This window comes from Oryctolagus cuniculus, chromosome 10 (genome assembly GCF_964237555.1).
Source record: "Oryctolagus cuniculus chromosome 10, mOryCun1.1, whole genome shotgun sequence".
Lineage (NCBI taxonomy): Eukaryota > Metazoa > Chordata > Mammalia > Lagomorpha > Leporidae > Oryctolagus > Oryctolagus cuniculus.
The window spans coordinates 87612087-87626218 of record NC_091441.1 but is presented as its reverse complement, the minus strand read 5'-3'; the positions used below and the strand labels follow the sequence as shown (position 1 = coordinate 87626218).

The window sequence follows — 14132 nt, the reverse complement described above, 5'->3', positions numbered from 1 at the left end:
TTACCTGGAGTGAACAATGAGAAATGCAAATGGACCAGGAGGCCCTGCCTCTGTGCAAACAGTGGGATCCCCAAAGGCTAGCATAGAGGCAGTTAGGTTGGCAGCCCATTTGTAAACTAAGTATTTCTTTGAGTTGTTAGGTTTTGTTTGCTTTTTTAAGTAAACAGAAAACAAAGGTGATGGAGAGAAAGAACTCTTTGACTGCCGTGAGTCCTGTGTTGTGAGGAACAAAACCCTGACTATCGAATGCTGCTATTAGACGCCTACCCCAAAAGGTGTCTGTCCAACAGCAGAGAACAAGGTTTAAGTCCAGCATTTTGTATTCATGAGGACAGCAAATGTGCGTGGCATCAAAGTGATTTAGTTGAGTTGACTGTTGGCTGGATGGCTGAGCAAGAATATTGAGGCATTTAACAATGTTGATGGGATGCAGGACAAACATTTATCCTCTAGAGAACAGAATTTGATCAGGATGATCAAATGCAACTCGGGTTTCTCAATTATTTATGATTTGAGACCCCAGTGCTATTCATCACAGCTGGTTTTGACACCATTTAATTATTCAAAATAATCAGCTACACCTCTGTAAACTTGATCTGACTTAAAATGGGCTTTGCTGCATCAAAATCACGCCTGTTAACAAATCCTGAGCATCTGGACCCTGTGTGTATAGTTTGAAAAAATACTGTGGCTAAAATCTTCAGTTCCCTGAATTGAACTATGTAGGGGAAGTATTTGTAGCTAGTGGTTTGGGAAGTAGAATGGGAGGGTGCGCAGGAAGGGACCATCATTCTCCTGTCGTCATCTCGCAGTCTTTCCTGGTTTGCAAGCTTTACAAATCAGAGCTCTGCAGATTAGGAAGAATAGTCTCTCTTCTAAAAAGAACAGTAAAGCAGCAGCAACAGAAAGAGAATTACACAGTCCAAACGCTCACCGATGTACTGTCACTTTCCAATTTAGCAAAAATCTGAAGTATTTTTAAACAGTTGTACCACTCCTTTTTGGTAACTGCTAAAAGGCAAAACTGGTAACAGGCTACATAAGAAACTAGTACGACTGTTTTATAAACAGATAGTAACAAGCTATATAAGGAGAGATGGAAAAAAAGATTTTGTGCAATTTTAAAGCCCTTCACTGTGGTTAAGAGAGGAGTAATCTCAATCCTCGATTTCCAGATGCATTTATGTGAATGCGATGGCAAGCATTTCCTTAACACTGTGCATGCAGTATTTCTCTCCGTCCTCAGGACAGCCGCATGAGATAAGGGTCCCCATTTGCAGGTGAGCAGAGTGAGGCATTCGATGGCCAGGTTGTGGAATGGCAGCACGGGGCTGCAAGCCCAGTGCCATCTGATTCCAACTGACTTGGTTAACGTGATGATATCCAGACTCTCATTAGTGTCCTGTAATGAGCTGACGTCAGAAGGAGAAATACACGAGAGGCCCAGAGATTGTCTAAATCTTCCCCTGCAGCTGTGCCCTGGTGAAACAGGGAAGAAAAAAGGGGAAGGAGGTTGGGAACAGCAATCAGGAGCACTAGATGTCCACGGGATGATCTCTGGGGTCTCAAGCCCTGTCTGATACCTGAGGTTATGACTCCGAGAAATCGTACCCACTGTCTGAAGGGAGGTCTACAGCAGGTCAAAGGACCCTTCTTAAGATTCCACCGAAATATGCTCAGCTGTTGATGTTTGGCCATAAAGCAGCTCATCCAACAGTTACTGTGCGCCATTTTCTACCCATGATAGAAGGCACCAGAATGAATTAGACAACAGCCCTAGCCCTCAGAGCACAGTCAGTAAGGAGGAGACGAGAGTGTACACAGCTAAAGTGGAAAAGAAAAATGAAAGGAGTGCTTGCTCTAATGCTGGTAGAAAGTCCAGAAGATGTACAGGGCACAAGGACAGCTGTGAGTTTGGATCGGGCATTTCAGTGAAAGTTCTGTTTGCTCTGTCATTCTGAAAAATCTTGCAAGGAAGACATGTTTGGTGAATAGCGGAGTTTCAGAACTTAGCAACTTGGGTAGAATGATAAAATCAGTTTACTGGTTATTGGGAGCCTTTCTCTAGGGGTGAAGCTGAAAGCCAGCTTTTTGTCGTTGACAGATGAATAGCAGTGACTTTGTAAAGCTGGCAACATCATATCTCCAGCAGATTTTTGCAGTCACTGGAAATAACATCAGTCCCTGTCTCAGGGTAATGTGCGGATCTCTGTTCCCTTGACTCCCTGAGCTGACTTCAGCCTCCCGGTCTTTTCCAGGGAGTGGCTTCCCAGCATAGTGTTAAGAGATTAACAGCCTCTCCCCCAGCCTCCACAGTCACAATGCAGAAGGCCGGCAGAGATGCAGTGGGAACGTGATCTTTGAAAAGGTGTGATCTCCAGAGCAACGTGGGTCAACGGAATTAACAGCCAGTGGGCCGGAGAAGCTGATGTTGAAAGGCCGAGTGCAGAGATGAGCCCAGAGGTCCACAGCCACTTGACAGGCTCCTTTGGGGGACGGTCCCATAACAGTTAACCAGCTGAGCAAAATTTGGGCTGGTTGTTCATCTGAAATCAAGAGAACAAAGCTTTGTCCACCTGAGCCCATGCTCTTGAGGGACCACTGGCCACGAGCACTTTATGTGATGAATGGAGACTTGCCAGGTTGCAAATGACATAAAATACGGGGGTCTCTACATGGAGCTTCAAGATGCCTTAAATGCTGCTGTGTGCAAGAGGGCAGGAAAGGAGCCCGAGCTCTGTGTTATCCTGAGCCTCTGTGATAATGTGACTTTGCATCTTGAATACCGTAAAGAAAAATAAAATCCTTAGGAAGAAAGTCCTAGTCGATGATGTTTTGATGAAGGCGGAGAAAAAGAAGTAGCCAAATTTCACAAATTGTCATGCAGAATAATTCTACATTCTAGACCAAGTGCAGAATGATAGGTGCTGTGTTGTACTCTCCAAAGATGGGTTGTTTTTCTGAAGGGGAAAGGCACTCATTTTAGGTCAAGAAAGACCAACCCAAAGAACAGGCATTCTTAGCAAGGCAAGTGACAATAAAGCAAAGAGCAGGAAACCATATGGTATTTTCAAAGGGCTTGGAGTTAAATACTGTCTGAGATTGGAAAGGGAGCTGGCGGAAGATGGGGAGCAGGGAACCTTGAATGCCTGGCTGAGGAATCTGGAATGTATACGGTAAGGTAACAACACAGTCATCCCAACACTGGAAGGTGGTCAGTGTGGCAGCCATCTGTGGCCTGGGTAGAAGCAGAAACATGCAGGGTGGCTAACACCCCTCTCTCTCCGTGCCGGCTGTTGTATCTAACCATGTCTAAGGACTGGGGCTGCAGTCATGACCCCAACCAGTTCATCCTCTGCAGAACAGCCACCTTCACACACAGCATAGGCTGCCTCGACACAGACAGTAAAAATGGTGTGCGCACTTAGTCTATCATTGGCTCACTAGATGCAAAACATTCCATCCCCGCTTGCTTTGTGAAAGTGAGTAAACGGGAAAATTTCTAGACGTGGTGGTTGTTGTTGTTGTTGTTGTTTTTTCAATTATTTTATCTTAGCAAACTGAGCCCCAGGACTTGGGGGGGGGGGACCGATCTTGAGGTGTTATGTAGGCCAATCACAGCAAGGACTCCACACAGCCCATCTGCTCTGCTGAGAATTCCAGGTGTATCAGATACTGGTGATTCGGTTCACTCTTTGATCTGCACTCTGTTTTAAACCTCCTGGTCTCCACAGGCCCTCTCCTGTGGTTGCTTGCTGATTAATATTGAGAATATTCATTATTAGAATTCCAGGTTTAAAATGCAAACAAGCTTAAGTCCTAAACTCCTCCTCAGCGTGCTGAATAAGTAACTTTACTGGGCACATACCACCGGCCAGTGTCACTTTAAAGGGTTTTAACACCTATTAAAATCACATTAACTTTGAAATGCCAGTTCTGATGGAGAAAAACCACTCCAGGATCAGATGATATTATCAGCATCTAAATGAGCCGAGCAGCACTGCAAGGAATTACAGATGACATTATTATCCACAAGACAGAATCAGAGGGCCTGAAGGCAAACCCCACGGGTTCTCATAAAATCAGATTGAACATTATTTATGACATTTCTTTGTTTTCTGTCATTCACTTAATTGGAAAAGTGAAATACAAGCAGTGGACAGACCAAGGATTTCAGATAACAAAGAGTGTGATTGACCGTATTGAATGACTGCTTTAAACAGTGCACACAGCTGCTCCCAAGCTGTTGTGGTCTGTTGCATTATATGGAAATACAGCCCCAGCCTCAGTCCACAGCTCTTGGGGTCTGATGCACACAACAGAATTAAAAAAACAATCTGTAAGGATAATCACAGACTAAAGAACTAAAAGGTACAACCTCTCCGGGTAACTGACGGGAAACAACTTAGCCCTGATGAAGTACACACAGAAGGTATGACCTTCCAAACCCGGAACCCAAGGATGGCAGCTCGTCTCTGGGCTTTGTCAGGAGAGTAAATGAGTGTAGTCCTGAATACAGATCCACATTCAAAAGTTTATGCCCCATTCCTGGTCTGGCTAGCAGGGCCTATGTTCTCAGGGAGGTTAACTTGGCAGACTTGTTTTTTTGCGCCTACCGTTTATTACCTCATTTTAGAGAAAAGAGCCAAAGGCAGCCTTCAAGCTCTTGAAACCAGTATTTGCCAAGCTGTAGGTTATTAACTATTTCAGAACAGAAAAGAGCAGAGCCCGACACATTGCCTAAAAGTGAGATACTGGTAAGAATTGTCACATAGAATAGACTTTGTTCAAAGATGTAGGCTAAAGTAATACTTTTGAGTGTGTTATTTGATTTTTTGATGGACAGCTGGGAAAGAGTATAATTATGAAAAACGGAGTATTTATCTTCTAAGAATTCAGAGTTAGTAAATATGAATTCTTTGAACAAATAGTAACTCTTTGTTTTTATGCATTATATTCTCTGATGATAATGAGTTTCTCTTTGAAGAGAAGGGGACACTTTTCACTGGGAAGTACTTAGAGAATATAAAAGACAACCGATTCCTTGTTTTCATGAAGACTAATGTAAATGTTGTGGAAAACATCCATAATTGCTATGCAACTCCTTTGTGAGAACAAAGTCCGTACACTCCTAAACTCTGTTACATCTGTTATGTGTAAAACATTTCTCCTGATAATTTTGTGCTACTTTGCGCCTGTTCTTGTGGCAGCTGTGCCCTGCTAATGACTTTCCTTATTAGTTAGCTCCAGTAGTTTCTTGGGTTAGAAGCATACAATGCAGAAAAATTGGGTTTTTCAGCAACCTTGAAACAAGCTAATAGATGGTGTTTATATCCATGACCAACTTAGTGAAGACAGTTCCTTCCTGTCATTGCTTTTTCCAAAGAAGGATAATTTGGCGGTTTGTAAATTACTGTCTAAAGATTTCTTGTATTTCTCTGAAAGGCATAGTTAGAGGGAGAGATGGAGAGATCTTCCATCACTCTGGGTCACTCCCCAAATGGCTGCCATGACTGAAGGCAGGAGTTCAGGACTCCATCCTGGTCTCCCATGTAAGCGCAGGGGCCCGAGCACCAGTGGGGTCTTTGCCCTATCTCTGTAGCTCTGCTTTTCAAATAAATACATCTTAAAAATAAAAGTGGGATTTTTTTTTTGGATGCAAAAGATGTTTGAAATCTGTGCAGTGGTTTTTCATAAACTTTTTGAAGACTCCTCACATTAGTGTTATTGCAGGACTGGGTCTTTAGTCAGTGCACAGTCTCCTGGTTCTGAAAGGATGCTGTAGTGCTTCTACGCATGTTGCAGGCAAGTTGGCATCTCCTGTCTGAAGCCCTCCTGTGTTCCTGTACCCATGCTCCCATCTCTTTTCTGTTGGGCACATTGGATGGATGTGGACATACTCAAAAACAGGTCCTTTGCTTGCATCCTAATGCCTAGGTCAAATCTTGAAAATGTTAGGTGATCAATGAGTCCGTAAAGAATGAAATCGTTATACCTTTGCATTTTCCTGTATTCATCATGAATATTTCAGAGAATCTGTCTGGAGTTGGGAGGCAATGGTAGCTGTGGCTAGGGAGTGAGGACACACCTCAGGCCTTTGGAGATATTTAGTTCCTTCCTTTCTGAAGTGTGTCTAAAATCTCGCTGTCTGTTTTCTCCACCAGGAAGTCCAGCGCTGTACGGCTGATATGAACATCACTGCGGAACACTCCAATCATCCAGACAACAAGCACAAAAACAGATACATCAACATTTTAGCATGTGAGTAATATCCTTTCAGCTGTCTTCAGCTGTGAAGAAATTACGTTTTCATGCTGGGTGTAAGCCGAAGGCCAAAAAATGAGAATCGGGGGGGCCATCAAAGAAAGGCACCTGCAAGCTACACTTGAATTAGCCCGTCTTCCATAGTATAAAACAAGTGGGGACGTTTTGTTCTCCCTTCATCCTTCATTGGCCATCTGATCTCAGGGAGCTTAATGAAATGAGTAGAAGAAAATGTTCTGAGCTTTGATGTCCCATCAGATGTTGGGAGACAGACTGTGAATGTCCATTGATACCCTGGCATTGTTTTTAACTAGCAAAAGCCAAGGATTTTTAATACAAATAGAAATATTGGAAATTGAATCAAGTGAGTAGAATTTCAGAGAAGATTCTCAGGCTGTGTAACATGTGTTTCCTGAAGTGATGAGCCTCCAGTCCTTTTGGCCCATGTGCCTAGCCCTGTCCAATCTCACTTCCAGGGTCAGGAGTATCCAGGGCCTAAACTGGCATTCTTCATTTAGAGCCTTGAGGGATACTCCAGGAGCCACAGATACTTCTCTGGCTAGAAGGTCACTTCTCATAGGGGACCTTGAGTCCCTGGCAGATCACACAGACTGGGCATCCCTAATCCAAGAACCCAGCATGATGTGATACTCCAGGTGTCAGCATAATGCAGATGATGAACTCTCAGATTATGGCTGCTCAACTAGTGAAGTGTCTACAAATACACCAAAATTTAAAAAACTGAAATATTCCTAGTCCCAAGCATTTAAGATCAGGGATTTTTTTTTTTTTTAAGACTTTATTTATTTGAGAGGCAGAGTTAAAGACAGTGTTAGGAAAAGACAGAAAGGTTTTCCATCCACCGGTTCAATCCCCTAGATGACCACAATGGCCAGAGCAGAGCTGATCCAAAGCCAGGAACCAGAAGCTTCTTCTGGGTCTCCCACGTGGGTGCAGGGGCCCAAGCACTTGGGCCATCTTCCACTGCTTTCCCAGGCCATGTCAGAGAGGAGCAGCGGAAGAGGAGCAGCTGGGATTCGAACCAGTGCCCATATGGCATGCCGGCACTGCAGGCGGAGGATTAATCTGCTGTGCCACAGCGGCGGCCCTGAAATCATGGGCATTAAAAGCAGGGGAACAGATGATTATGGTTAACATACACTGTGATTAGGATGACATTACATAGAAATTATACAATAGTGTGTTTACATTGAGCCACTTAAAATTTAAACAGTATTATAAAGCTTTTTTTTTAAATAGCTGTAGTAAGATAAAATGTATATACCACCTAAAATTCATCCTTTTGAAGTGTACAGTTCAGTGGGTTTTAGTGTAATTTTGTGTAGGGTGCAGTCATCAGCAAACTCCAGTTTTGGAACATTTTTTGCAACCCAGCAGGAAAGCCTATGCTTATAGTAAAGCCGAAGCACCTATGTGCATCTGCTCACACCACTGATCTTTCCGTCTCTAGGGATCTGTATAAAGTGGACATTTCATATAAACGGAAACATGCAATGTGTGGCCCTGCGTGGCTGACTTGGCACAACATTTCTAAGATTCTTCCATATTGCACCATATTCCTTTTTACGACTGCATTAACTACTGCATGAAATGGATAATAGCCTATTTTGTTGATGCATTCACAGTTTGATAGATAATTCTGTTTTTCAAATTTTGGCTATTATGAATAACACTGCTTTGAATAGTTGTGTATAAGGCTTTATGTAGACATAGTTGCAACTCTTTTGAGTATATACATGGGAGTACAATTGCTAGATTATGTGGTAACTGTGTTTAGTATTCTTGAGGAACTTCCAAGCTGTTTTTTAAACTGACTGTACCATTTTACCTTTGTAGCAGCAAAATACGAGCAGTCCGATGTCTCTCTTTCCCCCCAATATTTGTTTTTTTCCTTCTGTTTTTGTTTCATCTCAGTGATAACATCCTAATGGATGTGGTTATTTCAGTTTTGACTTGCATTTCCCTAATGGACAATGATGCCGATCATCTGTCTTTTCACGTGCTCACTGGGCATTTGTATGTTTTATTTTGGAGAAATGTGTATTCAGATACATTACGCATTTCTTAAACTGGATTGTTGTTATTGCTGGATTGTAAGAGTTCTTTATATATTCGATAAACAGATCTCCTGTCAGATACAGAGTTAGCTAATATTTTCTTCCATTCCGTGTACTGTCTTTTCCCTTAATGGTGTCTTTTGAAGTCCAGATTGTAACATTTTGGTGAAATGTGGTTCATCTATTTTTCCTTTCTTTGCCTGTGCTCGTAGTGTCACATGTAAGAAATCACTGCTCATTCCAAATCATGGAGATTTACACGTATGTTTTTATCTAAGAGCTTTATGCTTTTAGCTTGTACATTTAGGTCTTTGATCCGTTGTAGGTTAATTTCTATAGACTGTGTGAGGTAGGAGTCCAGCTTCATTCTTCTGTATGTGGGTATCCAACTGTTCCAGTGCTCTGTGTTGAAAAGACTCTTTCTCCATTGAATGGTCTTAGCACCCTTATTGAAAATGAGCTGGCCGGCACCGCGGCTCACTAGGCTAATCCTCCACCTTGTGGCGCCGGCACACCGGGTTCTAGTCCCTGTCGGGGCACCGGATTCTGTCCCAGTTGGCCCTCTTCCAGGCCAGTTCTCTGCTGTGGCCAGGGAGTGCAGTGGAGGATGGCCCAAGTGCTTGGGCCCTGCACCCCATGGGAGACCAGGAGAAGTACCTGGCTCCTGGCTCCGGATCAGAGCAGTTTGCTGGCCGCAGTGTGCCAGCTGCGGCAGCCATTGGAGGGTGAACCAACAGAAAAAGAAGACCTTTCTCTCTGTCTCTCTCTCTCTCTCACTGTCCACTCTGCCTGTCAAAAAAAAAAAAAAAAAAAAAAAAAAAAAGCTGACTATAAGTTAATAGGATATTTCTGAATGCTCAGTTCTGTTCATCTATATGCCTATCCTTTTTTTTTTTTTTAAGATTGATTTATTTATTTGAAAGAGTTACACACAGAGAGAAGGAGAGGCGGGGTGGGGGGTGTCTTCCATCCGCTGCTTCACTCCCCAAATGGCCACAGTGTGGCCGGAGCTGCGCCGATCCGAAGCCAGGAGTCAGGAGTTTCCTCCGGGTCTCCCGTGCAGGTTCAGGGGCCCAAGGACTGGGGCCATCTTCCATTGCTTCCCCAGGCCACGAGAGAGATGGTTCGGAAGAGGAGCAGCTGGGACTCGAACCGGCACCCATATGGGATGCTGGTTCTGAAGGCAACGGCTTTACCCGCTACACCACAGCACAGGCCCCTGTATGTCTATCCTAATTGTCAATATTACATTCCACATTTCTTGATTATGTGACTAAGGCTTTGTGGTAAGTTTTGAAATTAGAATTCCAAGTTCTCCAAAGAGGAGAGTGAGTCCTCTTTTTCAAGATTGTTTTCGGGGCTGGTATTGTGGCACTGGTAACTTAAGCTGCCTTCTCTGATGCTAGCATCCCATATGAAGGTTTAGGTTCTGCCTCCTGCACTTCCAATCCAGCTCCTTGCTAACGCACCTGGGAAGGTAGTGGATGGTGACTTGAGTAGTTGGGCCCACGCCACCTAAACGGGAGGCCAGGCTGGAGTTCCTGGCTCTTGGCTTCGGCCTGGCTCTCACCTGACTGTTGCAACCGTTTGGGGAATGAACAAGCAGATGGAAGACATCTGGCTGTTTTTCCTCTCAAATAAATATGTAAATGCTAATATACGCAAGTATTTTTCTAAAAGATTGTTGTGGCTATTCTGGGTCCGTTGGTGTCTTCTAATGAATTTTCGAATCAGCTTGTCTGTTACTGCAAACAACGGGGCTGGGATTCTGGCAGGGATTACATGGAATCTGCTGATGAGTTTGGGGATCACTGCCATCTTCATATTGTCCTCTAATCTATGAGGTTTGATATTATCCCACTTAGATACTCTGATTGCTCTCAGCACTGGTTATAATGTGTATGGTGCCTGTGTTGTACTTCTCTGAAGTGTATTCCAAAGTGTTGTATTCTTTTGGATGCTATTAGAAATGGAAGTGTTTATTTAATTTTGGGATTGCTCATAGCCAGTGTATAGAAAAGATTTTTGTGTATTGGCTCTTGTATCCTATACCTTCACTGAACTCACTGTTTCATCTTGTTTATTTTCATCTAACGAAAAGCAAAGTGACACAGGAAAGTGAGTTTGAGAGAGAGGATCTGCGACCCACTGGGTCACTCCCCATGTATCTTCAGTAGCCAAGGCTGGTCCAGGCTAAAGCCAGGGGCCCCAACCGCATCTGAGTCTCCCACGTGGGTGGGAGGGGCTTGTGCACTTGAGCAGCATCTGTTGCCTCCCAGGATGCATTAGCAGAATGCTGGAAAGGAAACAGCAGCTGGGATGTGAAGCAGCAGTCTGGTGTGGGATGCGGGCAATCCGAGCAGGGGCTTAGAGATAATAAAGAAGGGGAGGTTCAATAAAGAGCGGGAAGACAGAGTCCAGCCTTACTGTTCTCTGCAGTTAGTGACTCTGGCAGTGTTCACTGATCACTGTGCTGGGATTGTGAGGCAGGGATATACATGCGTGTATACCTCGCATGTACCCGCACTGAGCATTCTCTCGACCATGCCGATCTGTACTTGTAGTGACCTCTTACTGCCTTGGCTCAGAGGATATGGCAAAGAATCGATGGGCAAACCACAGCAATTTCGGGGTGACGCTCCAAAGGATCGTGCCTTTGTGCTGGAAAGCCATGATCTCTGGTTAAATGTGTTTATGGTTTCACAAGTGTGTTTGTGCTTTTACTGTGACTAGGGCACATGAGACAGTTTTATTTTTACAAGGTCAGAGTTGAGTGTTAGTAGTCTGTTGGCACTCAGATTCTGAGCACATCACCTGTGTCACCTTCACCTACTCCTCTATCAATGCTCTTACGTAACTAATAATAATAAAGAAATGTCAGGGAAAAAAGTAGAATCAGACTGAGTGTGCCAGAAAACATAATGTAGAGAAATCTCTGACAGAGCCATCACAGTTTTCAGGGTATATGTGGATATCATCTCTTAAAATGATGGTGAATTTGGCAAGTACCTTGTAGTAAATGTTCCCATGTAGTCGGTCTAACAGTATACAACTGACGGCTACTGAGGCAAGGCAGTTTGTATCCAGATGCCTTACAAGAGATTTTTCACTTGAGTCCTATTTGTATCAGGCAGGCCGCTTCGCGTCAGCTCTAGATTGAAAGTTTGAGCACAAAAGTAATTCACAGTTCCAAGCACAAAGGCGGCTTTCTGGAAGCACTTGATAAAGTCTGAGGTCACTAATGTCGAGGCTCATCCCCTCACTGGGCCTGATTTTGAACTAGCCTTATAAGATAATGACAACAATCTGAAGTATATATTGGCTTTTGGCCATTATGTTTCTAGCTAGGGAAAATAAAGTTATGACCTCAGTTTCTAGTTTGCTAGCCCAAAAGGCAGGTTCATTCTGCTGTACAACCAGAGACTCAGATTGTGCATCACCATTTTGTTTGCTTACTGAAGGTAAGAGGTTCCTGACATTGGATCATCGGTTTGTGATTGCTGCAGTGAGATAACTCATGAAATCAATTCTGGTTCCTTCAATTCCTTAGGTTCTTTTGGGGTGACAGGGATTCCAACCGAGTGTACTTAAGGAATCTCTGGAAAATAGATGATCTGGACTTTATAGTGCAGTTACCTTATTACATTTGTAGTAGTGGGGAGGAGATGAGGGCATGAGGAATCAAAGGCCTTTGAACTTGGTTGGACCAAGCCAAATATAGGACAATGAAATGTAGGGGGATTGCAACCTAATTTATTTTACAGGAGTTAAAAGGGACCTTACTTTGCATTTTGTGGACATTCACAGGTATGTCCAGAGTATGAGGCAGATGTGGCCCTGTGGTTTTAACATGAGCTCAAGTGCTCCGTTTCCTTGGTATTCCGCCCAGATTGTCTCAGGGCTGGGAGATGCCACAGTACCTCATTGCTTGTGTGTTTAGAAGGCTTGTGGCCTGTTGAATCACACATTTTGATTGTGCATTTTTTTCCCTTCCCCTCTACAGATGATCACAGCAGAGTGAAGTTAAGACCCCTACCAGGGAAAGACTCAAAGCACAGTGACTACATTAACGCCAACTATGTCGATGTAAGTCGGAAACGCTTTTAGTAACCTGTTTCTGGAAACTGAAGGTTGCAGTAAAGACTCTTGATTATGTTTCAGTCGTGCACAGAGCTTTGAAAACATAGCCCATTCATTGCAGAAGGCAGCTAAGTGATGCAGTGTCTTCTAAGCTGGTGCTTTCATCTGACTTTGTGTTGTGTCATCCTTGAAGGGTTACAACAAAGCGAAAGCCTACATTGCTACCCAGGGACCTTTAAAGTCTACATTTGAAGATTTCTGGAGGATGATTTGGGAACAGAACACTGGCATCATTATCATGATTACAAACCTTGTGGAAAAAGGAAGAGTAAGAGCCTCTTGCTTACTGTCTTCAGCATGTCTTAATCATTCACAAAATGCTTACGGAGTACTTGGTGTAAGAGAGGAATGTGACCAATACAGAGTTACAGAAAGAAAAAAAATAACTTCTCTATGGCCTAGTGGGAAAGAAAACTAAGAGATTACAAGTGTGAATTAAGTGTGATAATAGAGATGACTAATGTAATAGGGAAGCTGCAACAGTAATGAAGGCACCCTTCAGTACAGAGATTTTCTAAAGGAGCTAATATCTAAAGTGAGATTTGAGTGACAAAAAGGATGAGTCACACAGCTGAAAAGAGAAGGAAAGGACATTCTAAGTAGAGAGAACTCAAAGAACAAAAAGGAAGTAGAAAGAAGCAACAGGAGCTGGTGTTGTTGTATAGCCGGCATCCCATATGGGCACCGGTTCAAGTCCCAGGGGCTCTACTTGTGATCCAGCTCCCTGCCAATGTGCCTGGGAAAGCAGCAGAAGAGAGCCCAAGTGCTTGGGCTCTTGCCACCCATGTGGGAGACCCAGATGGCGTTCAGGCTCCAGACTTCGGCTTGGCTGAGTCCTAGCCATTACAGCCATTGGAGAGTGAACCAGCAGGTGGAAGATCTGTCTGTGCGTCTGTTGCTCTCTGTAACTCTGCATTTCAAAGAAGTCAGTCAATCACTTAAAAAAAAAAAAGACACAAACGAGCAATGTGCCATCCAGGAACTACCAGTAGTTCAGATGCTCAATTACTTTGACCCAGCATTTATTGGATAAGTGAGCATCCATTAGACGATGGTGATTTAGGCTGGAGTAAGTGCTAAGTCTCAGGTGCACGGCTCAAAAATCACTACTACTTCACTTGGTGGAATCCCTATTTATCCAAGTTGCAACACAAAGATTACCATAGTTACAGGTGACCTCCCAGAAATCCAACCCAACCTTCCACATGACATTTAAGCTTCATTTATAATATATCCTTCCTACATTTAGAATACTAGTAGTCTTTAGGGCAGGTTTATACTATAGCTTTTTAATTCCAATTTTAATTCCTACCTAGATTGCAGTTACAGTATCCAACTCTTTTTTTTTATTTTCCAGCGAAAATGTGATCAATACTGGCCAACAGAGAACAGTGAGGAGTATGGAAACATTATTGTCACCCTGAAGAGCACAAAAGTACACGCCTGCTACACTGTTCGTCGTTTCTCCATCAGAAACACAAAAGTGAAAAAGGTACTGAGGGAACTGGGGGGACTGCCAGAGCATCTCTTGTTATACTGCAGTGAAAATGACTGCACAACCAAGGCCAAGTCTCAGAACCAACTTGGTTTTTAAAAAGTATTTTTACAACATTTCTTCACAACTCTTTTGATTGACATCGATGCATGGTG

The 14132-nt window shown here is 43.4% G+C and overlaps 1 protein-coding gene across 4 annotated transcripts in view; it reads left to right on the top strand.

Moving 5' to 3' along the window:
- PTPRG (protein tyrosine phosphatase receptor type G) overlaps positions 1 to 14132 on the top strand; it is a 774814-nt gene that overhangs the window by 737086 nt on the left and 23596 nt on the right. For all 4 annotated transcript variants that reach the window (XM_051852247.2, XM_008260863.4, XM_008260864.4 and 1 more), the window contains 4 exons: positions 6165 to 6261; positions 12346 to 12428; positions 12616 to 12750; positions 13840 to 13974. In XM_051852247.2, coding sequence (XP_051708207.1) covers positions 6165 to 6261; positions 12346 to 12428; positions 12616 to 12750; positions 13840 to 13974 — 450 coding nt within the window. The remainder of the gene's footprint in view (positions 1 to 6164; positions 6262 to 12345; positions 12429 to 12615; positions 12751 to 13839; positions 13975 to 14132) is intronic.